General features: G+C 52.8%; 3 protein-coding genes across 3 annotated transcripts; 1 reads left to right on the plus strand and 2 right to left on the minus strand.

The window, feature by feature from the left end:
- The first annotated feature begins 289 nt into the window (after window positions 1-289).
- TMEM205 (transmembrane protein 205) lies at window positions 290-1507 on the plus strand. The gene is made up of 3 exons (XM_058030513.1): window positions 290-419; window positions 506-669; window positions 851-1507. Exons 1-3 carry the CDS (start codon window positions 290-292, stop codon window positions 1148-1150), a joined length of 594 nt encoding a protein of 197 aa, XP_057886496.1. The 3' UTR covers window positions 1151-1507.
- Window positions 1508-1596: 89 nt separating this feature from the next.
- TTC4 (tetratricopeptide repeat domain 4) lies at window positions 1597-9426 on the minus strand. Its single transcript, XM_058030064.1, has 10 exons — window positions 9310-9426; window positions 9118-9235; window positions 8879-9040; window positions 7944-8021; window positions 7097-7221; window positions 6571-6657; window positions 5494-5708; window positions 4294-4375; window positions 3140-3222; window positions 1597-2268 (listed from the first exon to the last, which is right to left on the minus strand). The coding sequence occupies exons 1-10, from the start codon at window positions 9397-9399 to the stop codon at window positions 2169-2171; spliced, it is 1140 nt and encodes a 379-aa protein (XP_057886047.1). The 5' UTR covers window positions 9400-9426; the 3' UTR covers window positions 1597-2168.
- Window positions 9427-9971: 545 nt separating this feature from the next.
- Window positions 9972-12760, minus strand: PARS2 (prolyl-tRNA synthetase 2, mitochondrial). Its single transcript, XM_058030016.1, has 2 exons — window positions 12700-12760; window positions 9972-11995 (listed from the first exon to the last, which is right to left on the minus strand). The coding sequence occupies exon 2, from the start codon at window positions 11977-11979 to the stop codon at window positions 10567-10569; it is 1413 nt and encodes a 470-aa protein (XP_057885999.1). The 5' UTR covers window positions 11980-11995; window positions 12700-12760; the 3' UTR covers window positions 9972-10566.
- Between the last annotated feature and the right edge of the window lie 1439 nt (window positions 12761-14199).

Here is a 14199-nt window from a genome sequence, read left to right on the forward strand (position 1 = left end):
CCTGCTGCCAGGGGTCAGAGGGGCGTTGGCTGGACTTTGCCAAAAGTCCACCCCAGGCATGTGGCTCGCAGGTGCTGACGCAGAGCCCTGCCCTGAGATACGAGGGGACTGAAGAGCAGCTCTGCAGCCCGGTCGGGTGTGTGGTGGTGAGGCAGGAACGGGGCTGTGCCAGCTCCAAAGCTTTCCCTGAGTAAGCAGGTTTGGGAACCTGAACTGCATTTGCCCTGCGAGCAGCAAGGTGACAGCAGCAGCCACAGCTCGGTGCCGAATCCGGGCTGACCCGGCTGACATGACGGGACCTGTCCCCATCCAGCACGCCATGGCAAGTGACACGGGGCCCTCCAACGCCATCAAACTGCTGCACCTGCTCGTCCTCTCCACCTCCTGGGGAATGCAGGTCTGGGTGACCTTCGTGGCCGGTAGGTTGGGCTGTGCTGTGCTCTCTGCCCCGGGGGGTGGCTCGGGGAGGGGGCTTTGCCCCAGGACTCACCCGGGTCCTTTGCAGGGTTTGTGATGAGCAGGCACCTCCCTCGCCACACCTTCGGCTCCATCCAGCGCGAGCTCTTCCCCTACTACTTCCACATCAGCTCCACCTGTGCCTTCCTCAGCCTGACCCTGTTTGCCATGTCCCACCCCAGCGAGCAGCTCAGCCAGGAGCACAAGACCCAGGTATGTTCCCCCTTCCCCACACACAGCCCCAACCCCTTCCTCTGCTCCTCTGGCTGGCTTGCAAACCATGGAGACCCACACACAGTTTAAAGAAGCCCACAAGCACCCAAACTGCAGTGAGCCAGGGGGCCTGGGGGAGAAATGTAACCCCCCACATGTGGGGTGGCCTTGCTCCCTGCAGACCATCATCTTCCTCGTGTGCATCGCCGCCTCGGTGCTGAACACGCAGTGCTTCGGGCGGGCGGCCTCGGAGCTGGTGGCTGAGCTGCAGCGGGTGGAGCAGAGCCACGGGCTGGGGCAGGAGCTGGGGCTGGCAGCCAGGGAGCCCCGCCGGCAGCTCCGCGCCTCCGACCCCGCGTACCGGCGCCTGGCGCGCAGCTTCGCCCTGCACCACGCTCTGTCCTCGCTCTGCAACCTCCTGTGCATCCTGTGCAACGGGCTGAGCCTGCGGCACCTGGCTGCCCAGCTCTCTGCCCTCTGAGGGCGCTGCCAGCTGCTGGCTGCACAGTGCCCAGCCCCTGCTGCCTCGCTGCAAAGCAGCCCCGGCTCTGGGCACCAAACTGCAGCATCCTCGGGTGGAGACTCTTGCTGTGTTGAAATTTAGGAAATGTTTTCTCTAGAGCTGCCTGCAGCCAGCCTCTGTGATGGAAGCAGGAGTGTTTTATGGCTGAACAGCTTTCTAATGCCCCGTGTCTAAAGCTACAGTGTGCTTTAGCCATTTTACATTCCTGCGGAAGAGAAAGAAATGAGAGACTGAGAATTACTTCTGATTAAAAGCCAAACGCTAATACAGAAGTCCAGAAGACCCTGCCTGTTAATGTAATGGATAAAGGTGTTATGTTGGGGTTCACAATCAGTGTCTGTCATTCTCTGGCATTTCACAAGGTGAGACAAACTGTTGTCCCATTAATTAGGCAGAAGTCAATCTACTTAAAATAGGCATGTTTATTCCAGGTTCTGTAGGACATTCAGTGAGGTATCAAAAGGGTCAGTCAGACACTGCTCCAAACAAAGAGCTCTGCTGCAGCCTGGCCAGCAGCACAGCCAAGCAGGGACAAAGCAGCAGCAGGAACCTGGCTGCATCCACCCTGCTGCAACAGGCAGGCACCTCCCCAGGCCCCAGCTGCTGAACCCCAGCAGCCACAGCCACCCCCGAGCAGTTCTGTGATGTTCTCAGGTAAGGATGAACATTCCCAGCTGCTCTTACTGCAACCACAGCCAGTGCTTGGCACTGCTTCAGGTTTATTTCAAAACCACATGCAGCCTATCATAGAGGAGACCTTCTGCAAGCCAGCTGGGTTCCCTTTTAAACAAATAATCCCCTCATGTTAGCCCTTCCTTCTCCTGTGCTGCTCCCCTGGAAGCTTCCCTGTGTGCCAAGATTATTTTCCGCCCCTGAAGAGTGCAAGGTATTTTTGTTGAAGCAGAAGTCTGCAGCCTGGAGCTGGGCTAACAAACAGCAACCTCTTGCACAGGATTCCTCGTTTCTTTCTTGCTCATTACAGCCGATGCACTTTCTTGCTAGAGAAGTATTTCTTAGAGAAAGGAGAACGCTTGGCAAACACCAAAACTGTCGGGGTCCCGGCCTTTACAAAATACCTGCAAAGATCAAAAGGAGTCCTTGGCTTCCATGTAGCTGGCCCAGTGTCCTGCAAAGCAAGTGACTCCTGCCAGCTCCATATAGACTGACCCTCCAAAGGCTGGGGATGAGATTCTGTGCTGATTAGCAGAGCCTCTCGGAGCCAGGGCTAAGCACATCTGAGGAGAAGTGTTTTATGAATCAACTCCTCTCCCAACAGCTTCTTTTAATTAAGTCAGCTGTTATTCTCCCTCTGGAAGGAGGGCTCTTTTGCAGCTGCCCTTACAGCCTGGAATCTGAGGGCCTTTGGGCACTGCTGAGTTTTATGGGGTGACAGAGATCCCGCTCCCACTGCGACAGACCGAGCTCCCCGCGCTGAGCAGCAGCTCCAGCCAGCTATGAGATGCTGCACAGGAACTTTGTGGCTTCACAAACAGCAAATTCTTCTCTCTCAAAAGCAGCCCAACTCCTGAAAGGCAGTTTCAGAGCAGAGGAGTGCTGCGTGCTGTGCCGGGGGCTGCTCACGCAGCAGCGTGAACAGCGAGAGCATTGTTAACCTTCAACATGCTCTTTACAGGCTGCTGCCTGTTTTCCTTCTTCTTTTTGGTTTGTTTTTTTTTTTTTTAAAGTAGTATTGTGTAGATGGGATCTGGAATAGCTCTTCTGTGTTGCTCAGCTCCCTCTCCCATCTCCATTCATGCCTGGAAAGAGTTGTTCATTTTTTTGGGGGGGAAAACACATGTAAGTTGCTCAAGCCAGGCACAAAATCCATACCTTCAAGAGGCAGGACTATTAAGTCAGAGAAGAGTTAGGACTATTTAAGAACAAACTGGACTGAAAGCTCATACTTTTTGCCTTTTTTCCCCTGGACTTGGACAGGTAGAGCCTCACCTTTCGTGCTGCAGCACTTGTAGCAGTGTGTGCTCTGGGTTCACCTCATACATTTCTTCTCTTTCTTCATCTTCAAAATAGAGCTGGGAAAAAAAACATTGGGGGGGGGGGGGTTAATAAATGCCTAAGGTACATGAAGGAAAGCACTAAGCTGCTGAAAGCCCAATAACAGCACACCATTATCAGCTGGGGTTTATCAAACCTCTGTAGCTTGACCCGACTGTTGGATGCAAAATTCAGCAAGGCAGAAATTGCTCTGTGTGAATTCCAAGTTTTCCCTGTATAAACCAGCTCAGGCTCTCCTGGCAGTGGCAGCAGGGAGGCAAAATACACAGGCTGTTCCCATGCATTACAGGCAACCAACCCAAATCTAAGGGCAGCATTTCAACAGGTGAAATGCAGCAATGTTATGAGATAAACTGAGTGGGTTCAGAGGTATTTGAACAAAACAGAGTTGATTTAAGAGATTAAAATCCAGCAGTGGTGCCTTAGACTGTACATACACACAGGATTTAACCTGGAAAAGCACACAGCCACTGTCCTTCTGGACCTGTCTGCTCACTGTACACAGGGCTGTGCTGCTGCTGCCTGGCACAGATGACACTGGGGTGGAAAATGAAAACAAACATTCCTATCCTTCCATGTACAACTTCAGAAAAATTATCAAAACCTGCTGCACCAACTCACAACCCTCCTTTGCTAAAGTGTTAATAGAGATATATTATCTAGATCTGATTATGTGCTCAAGTAACTCCACTCAGTTCTGAAAAGAAATTATTCTTAAAATAATGTCTTCATATTTGTGTTGAGCAACTCCACGATGCAATTAAAAAACCAGGCCACCTATCAGCTTGATTATTTAAATCTTAATTATTGTTGCAAAGATGGAATCTAAGCAATATCTATAAATACCTTCTGTCAAATACAATGTAACTGGAAGACAACTTCCATTTTCATCAGTGAATTCTGTCAGCACATGTAGACAATGTCTGAATTTATAAGTGAGGAGTTTAAGCTCTCTTGTTTCACATCTGTGCAAGGTAAACAGATGCCAACACTTTCATATCCTCAGAGCTGTGCACTTTCTCACTCCAGAAATAAAAAAAACCCACAACACAACAACCCTGAAATTGAAGGAAAATCAAACTTCTCACCTCAAGATTGTTGGGAAGGTACTTTTTTTCTAAATCCCAAGGAGGTAACTCAGCAAACATCACCATTAAATGATCAATAAACCTAAAAGCCAAAAAACACTTGGTCAGCTTAGCCAAAGTGCTCAGCTCCAGTAACTTGTACAGTTGCATTTGAATGATGGCAAAAATACATTAGCAAAATAAACAACAGATTTGAAAGTAAGTTTAGATCACCAATAGTTCCTTCCCTTCATACTCACTTTCCCAATAAATCCAAGGCCCTGTAATTCAGGTTATTGGCTTCAAACTTGAGCAGTGTGACAACAAATTATTTTTAATTCACGTTTTCACACTGAAAAAGCTGTCAAATAAACACCCTGCATTTTGTCTAAAATGGATTTTCCTTTGACAGTCCCATGCTTCACCATATCAGAGTGATGAGAATATGTCTGTGTGTCCAAGGTTTCTTTATTTTGCTACTTGAGGAGTGTTGGGAGGCCAGTTTGTCCTAACAATCCATTTCCACTTCCTTTAGTCACAAAAAAGCACAGTGAACACTACCAATAAAAGTACCACAACATCACCAACCTGCTTGCACTGTTATTTTAAGTCCTAAACTTATTAACAGATCTGAGGAATATGTCTTCCAACAAACAAAAAGTTACAAATTCCAAGACTATAAGGTAAGAAATTGAAGTTAACATCAAGGAGAGTGGAATTCTGAGCTTGCCAGTCTGAAAGGTCTGCAGAACTTCAGATCTGCTGGAGGCCCTGAGGAGAACTTTGGGGTCCCTGCTGGTTATGAGAGGTCCCCTTTGGAAGCTTTTCATAATTTTTGAGTTTATCTTTTTTTTTTTTTTTTCTGAGATCTATTTGGAGGGCTTTGAAACAGCACCTTAATGAATCTCTAAAATCCACATGTGTGGTCACAGGTATCCCTGGTCACTAATTAATTACTGCCCTGAGTAATTGCACTGCAAGCCCCTTCAGTCACCCTGGCTAAATGTGTTTGTCTGCAGCATAAATCCAGGTAAATCACACAATAATTCAGGTTGGAGAGGACCTCAGGAGGCCATGGAGTGCAGCCTCCTGCTGCAGAGCAGGGTCAGCTGTGTGATCAGACACCAGGGGCTGCTCCAGCATGGCAGTGTTGGATTGCTGCCTGCTCTCACCTGCTCAAACACCTCCTCAGTGCCAGAACGCTGCTGGCACAGCACTTACCTGGAGCCCTCATGGAAAGCCACAGTGAAATCTGTCTGCTCGTGCTCAGGGTACAGGAAGAGGACAGGCCAGCTCAGGCTGCCATCGGCATCCAGGTGCACCCTGGCCCCTGTGGCACTGCCAGGGTGGAACCCATCCAAGGACATCTCAGCCAGGCCACCTGACACTTCCTCTTCTTCATCTGAAGGCTCAAGGATTAGCTTGATATTTCTTTCCTGGAGGGGATGGAGGGGAAATACCAAAACACAACTAAAAATTCAACAGTTGTGGTGGGGAGAATAAGAACGAAAAATCAGCAGTCAGTAAAAGGTCAAATGATGTTGCTCTTGTTAATGAGTCAGCTCCAAAGCTTTCCCTCAGTATCAGACTCAGGTGACTGGTCTGATACTTCCCAGTAGAACCCAGGACCTCAGCCAGGTTTCCATGAACAAATGAGGAGAGCTGGGAATCCAGAGGAACCCACATGGGGAGAGAAGAGCCTGAGAACACACATGGAAAGGGATGCATTTAAAATCCTTTCCTCTGGGGCCTGCCAGGCATCACTACAGGGTGCAACTGCACACACCAGCTCCTGAGAACATCTGCTCTTTCAGAGAACTGAAGAAAGCTCACTCTTTTCCTTGGAAAAGCAACAGCAGAGGAGATCTGACTGCATGTAAAAGCCCCAAATATTTTAATGCAGTTTAAACATTCACTGAGGAAGGAGAGGATCCAGGACTGATTCTCTCCTGTACCTTATTGAACAGTTATCTTCTATTCTTCCACAGAATTAATGCCTGTGGGCAGCAGAGAAAGCCAGGTTCACTGTGCTGATGTGATGCTGCAGCCAGAGCACTCACACAGCTCAGCCCATCTCCTAACACTGGAACTGTATTTTGCATTAGTTGTTACCTGAAATACAGACAGCTGGAAGCTGGGGCTTGAGCCATGCAGTCCTGGAGAATCATGATTTTAACTATTTTTTTTTTGCTCTAGCCCTCAAAAGCCAATGTATGAGATCCAACTTTTAGAGAAAAACAAGAGAGCTCTTAAAAAAAACCCCAAACCACACAAAACCAGCCCCTCTCAGCGACTCACCTTTATTGCTGCAAGCAAAACTTCCTTCTGACACTGCTCCTTTTTCTCCATCACCTTTGCTTTCCTGGCATCCCTGTCCTGAGTTTTCTATAGATAAGAAAAGGATGCAGTGAGGTCGCACAGAGCAGGTCAGAGCCCATCAGTGCCCACACAGAGCAGGTCAGTGCCCACACAGAGCAGGTCAGTGCTCATCAGTGCCCAAAGAGAGCAGGTCAGTGCCCATCAGTGCCCAAAGAAAGCAGGTCAGAGCCCATCAGTGCCCACACAGAGCAGGTCAGAGCCCATCAGTGCCCACACAGAGCAGGTCAGAGCCCACCTCTGCTCTTCCCTGATATTTTCTCCTTCTGGAGAAACCAGTTTGGGTCCCCAGGAAGGTCCCCCCCAGCTCCTTCCCCATGCACATCCCAACACACACAGCCCATGGGAGCACCCCTCCATCCTGCCTGGGGATCCACACAGCACAGAAACCCCTCCAGGGATCCCAAAGGGACAAGCACTGCACATGCCAGGCTGCCTTCATCCTCACCTTCAATTTGTCAGCTTTAGCTCTCATTTCCACAAGCTTTTTCTCTTTTGAGTCTATTTGCAAGCCCTCCTCACACCATGCTATTGCTTCCACGAAATTCTTTAGTTCCATGTGACAGAGAGCTCCTGGAAGGATGAATATTTTAAATTTCCAGTGTGGAGTCAGTGTACAGCTACTATAAAAATGGTGATTATAAAGACAACATTAGGTCTGGCACTTCTGTACTAAACATCTTTGTCTTGTGTGGTCATGTTCAACCACAAATTTCCAGCAGGTCAGTTGAGAAGAAAATTTGAAGTATTTAATCAGTTCTTCTATCACCTAGACACAGAAATCAGCAGAATTATGCTAAAAGTGTCTGTTACAAAATTTTATCATTGCAATTAACATTTCAGTATTTGGCTTGTTAGGAAAAATAAAAGGGGGATTTCTATGGAGTGGGTAAAAAGAACAGTATTGTGGAAAACAGGAAAAGTTATCCTGTACTCCACAGTGACTCTGATAGATATAGGAGATGAAGAACAAAAAGACATTTTGATTGAAAATGCAAAGCAAAAGGCAGAGCTCTCTTTTGGGGAGAAACAGCAACAACAAGTGAAGAGATCTCTTCCAGTAACTGCTTTCCCTTTCTGAAATGAACTCTGTCCAGAAACAAAGTATGATGCCCACTCACAGTAATTTCAGCTTTATAAACACAACTATTAAACACTCAAGGAAACAAGGCAACAAGCAGCAACAGCCTGCTTCAGGGCTGGTAACAATAGCAGCACAATCAGTAAAAATAACATCAGCCAAGCATTTGGAAAGGACTCCTGCTCCATGCAGCAGCACCGGCTTTAACTCTCACCTCTTATGATGGCTTTGAGATGGGTGGGCTTCAGCTTTTTGGCTTGGATAGCATCATTTAGAGCAGAACGGTAGTTCCCTGCAAAGCAAGTAAAAGTGCTCACTTGTATTTAAAATCTATTTAAAACCTCCACTTGTATTTAAAATCCAACCAGACACCAAGGTGACAAAAAGGTTTATGCAGAGACCCTGTAATTCACTGTTCCTACAATCACTGTGAGGTGAGAGGAGGGTAAAAACCAGCAAATTAAGAACAAGAAGTGAAAGGAGAGGGATCAATCATACAGGTGAGAGGTAAATAATGTGGTGTGAGCAACACACAGCAGCATTAAAAGGGCCAGAACACCTTCCCTATTGGTAGGATGCTGGTAGCTGTAAGAGAATCACAGAATTATTAAGGTTGGTAAACACCTCCAAGATCACCAAACAATGGTTTAAACTAAATGAGGGTAGACTTTTGCTAGATATAAGGAAGAAATTTTTGACAATGAGAGTGGTGAGGCACTGGCAGAAGTTGTCCAGAGAGGTGCTAGGAGCCTCATCCTGCAAACATTCAAGGCCAGGCTGGGCAGGGCTCTGAACAAACTTTAGCTGAAGATGTCACCGCTCCTTGCAGAGGGATTGGACCAGATGGCCTTTAAAGGTCATCCATCAATTCTAACCCAAACTAGTCTATTTCTGAACAGCCTAAAAAACCCAGTGGTTTTGCCCTGTCCTGGAGGCAAGGCTCGAGCAGCAGGTAACAGCTGCAAGGAGCAGAGCACAAACCCCGCACGCATCCATGTGCTGAAGCGAGCCAGCTCTCCAGGCTTCAAGGCGCCTCCTTCCCACCCATAACCCATCACACAACCAAAACAAACAGAAAGCAAACGCCAGCCGGGGAGGAGCAGCATCTCCGGAGCCTGGAGCCGCGTTCCCGGCGGTGTGAAGCCTCACCCAGGTGGAAATGTGCGGCCGCCCGGTTGGTGAGCAGCACCGCGTCCAGCTCCGCGTCCCCGCAGCGCCGCCGCAGCCCCTCCGAGTAGGCGGCCAGCGCTCTCCCGTAGTCCTTCTCCTTGAAGTACTCGTTCCCCTCGTTCTTGTACATGCTGGCCAGCTCTGCGGGGATGCAGGGGGTCAGGCTGGGGCAGGGTTGGGGGTGGCGGCTCACCCGAGCACGGCAGGGCAGGACGCACCCGCGGGGCTCCGCTCCTCGTCGAACAGCAGCGACTGCAGGCAGGCGAGCTCGGGCTGCCGCGCCGCGTCGATCTCGGCCGGGCAGCGCTTCATGAACATGGGGATGGCCTCCAGCTCCTGCGGGCGGACGGACAGACGGACAGGCATGCAGCGCCCCGAGCGGGGCCCCCCGCCCGGCCCCGCCGCCTCACCTGCTCCCACGTGTCGGGGTGCAGCGCTCCCCGGTACCGCGGCGGCGCCGCCGGGGCTCCGGACACGCCGTCCTGCTCGGCCTCCGCCATGCTGCCGCTGCTCCTCCTCCCAGTGCCGCCCGGCCCCGCCTGCCGCGCCAGGCCCGGCCCCGCTCCTTCCCGTCAGCATCGGCACCGGCACCGGCACCGGCATCGCACCGGTACCGGTGTTAGACCCGCCCGGCATCCCACCGGTACCGGCGTTAGACCCGCACCGGTATCCCACCGGTACCGGCCCCGGCATCCGACCGACATCGGCATCCGAATCCGACCCGCCCCGGTATCCCACTGCTCTGGCATCCCACCCTCCCCCGCCTCAATCCCGGCCCCGCTCCTTTCGATCAGTCCCGACATCCGACCCGCCCTGGCATCCCACGGGCATTGGCACCAGCATCAGCCCCACTCCTTTCGACCCACCGTCCCCACCTCGCCCAGCAGGGATATTAGGAAAAAGCTCTTCATCAGAAGGGTTGTGAGGCACTGGAACGGCTCAGGGAAGTGATGCAGTCAAGTCAACATCCCTGGAGAGGTTTAAGGGGCAGTAGGTATGGCACCTGGGGACACGGGTTAGTGGTGGCCTCGGCAGATCAGGTTAATGGCTGGACTCAATGATCTTAAAGGCCTTTTCCAACATAAATGATTCTGTGATTTTATTACAGTGTTGCTCATGATCTCTAGATCTCAGACCAAGGAGCTGTGGCACAGGGTGAGGTGACCCCTCCAAGCAGCTCCCTGTCCCGTCAGTGCTGCTGGGATGGCACCGAGCAGTTCCTCATAGGAGCCCTGCCACGGCAAACAGAGGAAAGTTGCCTTCCTTTGTCTCTCTTAGAATCCTTCATGCTGAGAACATGGCAGTGAGGGGAGCCCTCCTGTCCCCCTGTGCAGTTTTGTCTGTCCTGTGCTCCTGACAGAGGCCATGGCCAGTCTGTCCCTGCCAGGCAGTGAGGGGATGGCCCTGCCAGTGCTCCCACAGCCACATGAGGCTACAAGTGCTGGAAAAAGCAGCTCCCAGGGACCTGTACCCAGAGGGAGGAACGTCCCCAGCCCTGTGGTGGAATGTGTGCTGATTCCAGCTCAACCTCAGCACCTGGCGCACCTGCAGGACACCGTGGCTGGCTCTGACATGAGCTGGATTTGCCTCTGCTCACCCAGAGCCATCACCAGGACTGCTCAGATGAACTCACTGCAGCAGACATGATGGATTCAGAGAGGAGCCATTCAAGGCACTTGCACTTCACTCAGCAGCTCTATGACCCCTTCTTTGGTGAGGAACAAAACCTTGCCGGCATTCTGATCCCAAACCTCAAAGAGCGGGGGGTCCTCGCAGACCCTCTTGCCAGCCACCACCACGTAGGGGTAGCCCAGCCTCTGGGCATCCTTCAGCCTCTTGCCGATGGTCAGCTGGCTCCGGTCGTCCAGCACCGCGTCACCGGCGAGCCGGGGCAGCGCCTGGGCCAGCTCATCGTACACCTGCTCCAGCAGCGCCGCTCCCTCCTCCTCCTCCCTGCTGCCCCTCTTGGGGGGGATGAAGCACAGCTGGTAGGGCGCGATGAGGCTGGGCCAGCGGATGCTGTCCTCGCTGGAGAGCACCTCGATGGAGGCCGCCAGGATGCGGGTGACGCCCAGGCCGTAGCAGCCCATTTCCGCCAGCTGCGGCCTGTTCTCGGCCGAGGAGAACACGGCCTTGGCCACCGAGGAGTACTTGGTGCCCAGGTAAAACGTGTGCCCCACCTCGATGCCTTTGGTCTCGCTGAGCTTCTCCCCGCACTCGGGGCATGAGGTTTGCTCCGTGTTTAGCGTCTCCACGTTGGCCGCGAAGTGTCCCTGAGGGCAGAGCAGCAGCCTGTCCTCGCCGATGTCCGCCGGCAGCTGGAACTCGTGGGACGTGCTGCCGCCGATGCTGCCCGTGGCCGCCCGCACCTTGACGAAGGGCAGCCCCAGGCAGGTGAAGAGGCGGCAGTAGGCGGCGCACACCTGCTCGTAGGTGCGCCGAGCCGCCTCCTCGGAGCTGTCGAAGGTGTACATGTCCTTCATGTAGAACTCCCGGCTGCGCAGCAGGCCGAAGCGCGGCTTGGGCTCGTCGCGGAACTTCCTGGTGACCTGGTAGAGGCGCAGCGGGAGCTGCTTGTAGGAAAGGCCGCTCTGCGAGGCCACCAGCGCCGTCACCAGCTCCTCGTGCGTGGGGCCCAGGCAGTAGCCGTGCTTGTGCCGATCCAGCAGCCGGAACAGCTCCGGCCCCATCTGGTCCCAGCGGCCGCTGGCACGCCACAGCTCCGCCGAGCACAGGCTGGGCAGGTTCAGCTTCTGCCCGCCCACGGCCTGCATCTCCTGGTCCATCAGCTTGATCAGCTTCTCCATGGCGCGCACGGTGGGCGGCAGGTAGCAGTAGCAGCCGGGGCTGGTGGGGTGGATGAGCCCTGCCTGCAGCATCAGCCGCTGGCTGCGGCAGCTGGGCTCCCCGGGCCGGCCCTCCGAGCCCGCCTGGCCGCCCGTGGGCAGCGCCAGCGGCTGGAAGAGCTGCGAGAGCAGCAGGCGCCGGGCCCTGCCCGCGGTGCCGCCATGCCGGGCCCTGGCCCCGCCGTGACGGGCGCCCAGCGCCGGGACTCGGCAGCTCCTCAGCAAGGCCTCCATGGCGGCACGGAGAGAGCTGCGGAGGGACACGGGACAGAGCGGGGTCAGGGCTGCGGGCACCGGCACACGGGCACCAGAGCTCACACGGACACACACACACCCGAGCGCTCTGCGGGATGCACAGGTCACTACACGGACACGGGACAGAGCGGGGTCAGGGGCTGCGGGCACCGGCACACCGACACCAGAGCTCACACGGACACACACACACCTGGGGCGCACAGGGGAGCGCTCTGCGGGATGCACAGGTCACTACACGGTCACGGGAATGCTGCACGGGCACACCTGGGCACGCACACAGGTATGCACATACAGGTACCCTGGCAACACCCGAGCGCTGTACAGCGCTCACACCGCCCTGCGCGCTTTCCGGGACACACAGGTACACGGACGCGGCATGGGCACACCCGCATACACACACCTGGCTGCACACGCGGGAGCGAACACCTTCCGGGGAGTACAGGTATGGGGTATGGTACAGGAGGGGATGCCGCGGGGGAACACCTGAGCGCACACTCACACCTGAGCACTGACACACGTGCACACACCCACACTCACACACGTGCACACGCACACCTGAGAACGCACATACCTGTACACACTCACACACGTGCACACTCGCACACGTGCACACGCACACCTGAGAACTCACACACTTGCACACGCACACACCTGTACACACTCGCACACGTGCACACGCACGCCCGCGCGCGCACTTACACCCGCGGGGGGCGCGCGCCCGGCCCCGCCGGCGCGGCCAATGGGAAGCCCCTCCCTGTCACGTGGGCGGAACGCGCGCGCGCGCGGGGAGAGCTGGGCGGCGCGCGCCGCTCTCTATGGTTCCGGCGGGCGCGGCGGGCGCCCCCTGGCGGGCGGGAGGAGCGGCTGAAGCGTGAGGGGACGGTGGGCGGCACCGGGACAGGGCCCACACAGGAATGGCACCGTCAGGATTTGGACTCACAGTGGAATGCCACCACCACGATTTGGGCGTCCTTTCCTAATTAGGACGCCTTTCCAAGGCTTGGAAAGCCGAGGAGGTGCTAGTTCTTGGGACAGGCTGCTGCTGTGGAACTCGCTGCCGTCCCGCCGGCTCTGAGGGACAGTGGCCATTTGTCCGTCCTGCCCTTGGTAGATGTGGCGTTCATCACCTCAGAGAGCGCTTTGCCAGCTCCATCCGCCCCCGCTGGTCGTGGGGTGTGAAAAACGCCAATCGCTTGTTTTTAAAAGTTTAAAAGTTTAATGGTAATAAAATGGTTATAAAAATAGCAGTATAATTAGAGTAACAATAATTTGGACAGCTTCGATTAGGACAATACGAGACAATACAAACAAAGAGTTACGGAAGTCTGGGTACCTTTTCTGGGCAGCTCAAGCCCGAAAAAGAACCCACGTTAACAGAGGATTAACCCTTAAAGACAACAGCCTGTTGCATATTCATACATCTCATCCATGATGCATAAATTCCATTCAAATTCTGTCTGGTCAGTGTCAGCTTCTTTTAATCCTGACGGTGTCTTCAAACCTGAGCGAGGTGGGAAGAAGTTTGTTTCTTTTGATAATGGAGCAATAAATTCTCTTTCTCTGAAAGATTCAGGTGTCCTGCGGCTGCTATCTGGTGCGAGTCCCTTCTTTAAAAAAAAGTATCTTATATAGCATATTTTAACGTTGTTATAACCTAAATTATATTTAACACACTACTTTAAAAATTAATACAGCTAACATAATACATAATAATTAATACTCCTAACATAATACATATAATATTCATTTTAATATTTGCGAAAAGCCAATCATAAAATATGCACTTTTCACAGCAGGGCAATGACCTGCTCAGAGCACTCAATGCCAAATGTTTTCTGTTTGTCCCTGAGGAGCTGCACTTTGGGAATGGCATCATCCAGGTCAAACTCCAAGCTTGGCCCAGGAGTTCTGTCCAGCAGGAACAGTTCTTGCACAGTGCCTGCCCTCGTGTAACAGTAAAAAATAGTGAACAGAGCCAGGACAGGACAAAAAGGGTCCCTGAAAGTAAAGCAAAGTACTCCACTGGAGTAGGAGACAGCACTTCAAAGAAGAGTTAAATAATCCTTTTTAAATATAGAGAAATAAGAATGAATCCTCATTTTAAAAATGGGATTTGAAGAAATCTTCACATTTCTTTCATAATGTGAAATCCCCATGTTTACAGAGGGCTGGAAATGAGCAAAAGCAAGGAACTAAAGA

This window comes from Melospiza georgiana, chromosome 9 (genome assembly GCF_028018845.1).
Source record: "Melospiza georgiana isolate bMelGeo1 chromosome 9, bMelGeo1.pri, whole genome shotgun sequence".
Lineage (NCBI taxonomy): Eukaryota > Metazoa > Chordata > Aves > Passeriformes > Passerellidae > Melospiza > Melospiza georgiana.

Bases quoted from the DNA above. Each gene is read 5' to 3' on its own strand.
- TMEM205 (XM_058030513.1), top strand. From the start codon at position 290: ATGACGGGACCTGTCCCCATCCAGCACGCCATGGCAAGTGACACGGGG. The intron at 420-505 runs GTAGGTTGGGCT...GGTCCTTTGCAG, and splicing joins CTGGGTGACCTTCGTGGCCG to GGTTTGTGATGAGCAGGCAC. The intron at 670-850 runs GTATGTTCCCCC...TGCTCCCTGCAG, and splicing joins GCCAGGAGCACAAGACCCAG to ACCATCATCTTCCTCGTGTG.
- TTC4 (XM_058030064.1), bottom strand. From the start codon at position 9,399: ATGGCGGAGGCCGAGCAGGACGGCGTGTCCGGAGCCCCGGCGGCGCCG. The intron at 9,041-9,117 runs GTGCGTCCTGCC...GCATCCCCGCAG, and splicing joins CGAGGAGCGGAGCCCCGCGG to AGCTGGCCAGCATGTACAAG. The intron at 8,022-8,878 runs GTGAGGCTTCAC...CTTGCTTTGCAG, and splicing joins GGCCGCACATTTCCACCTGG to GGAACTACCGTTCTGCTCTA.
- PARS2 (XM_058030016.1), bottom strand. From the start codon at position 11,979: ATGGAGGCCTTGCTGAGGAGCTGCCGAGTCCCGGCGCTGGGCGCCCGT.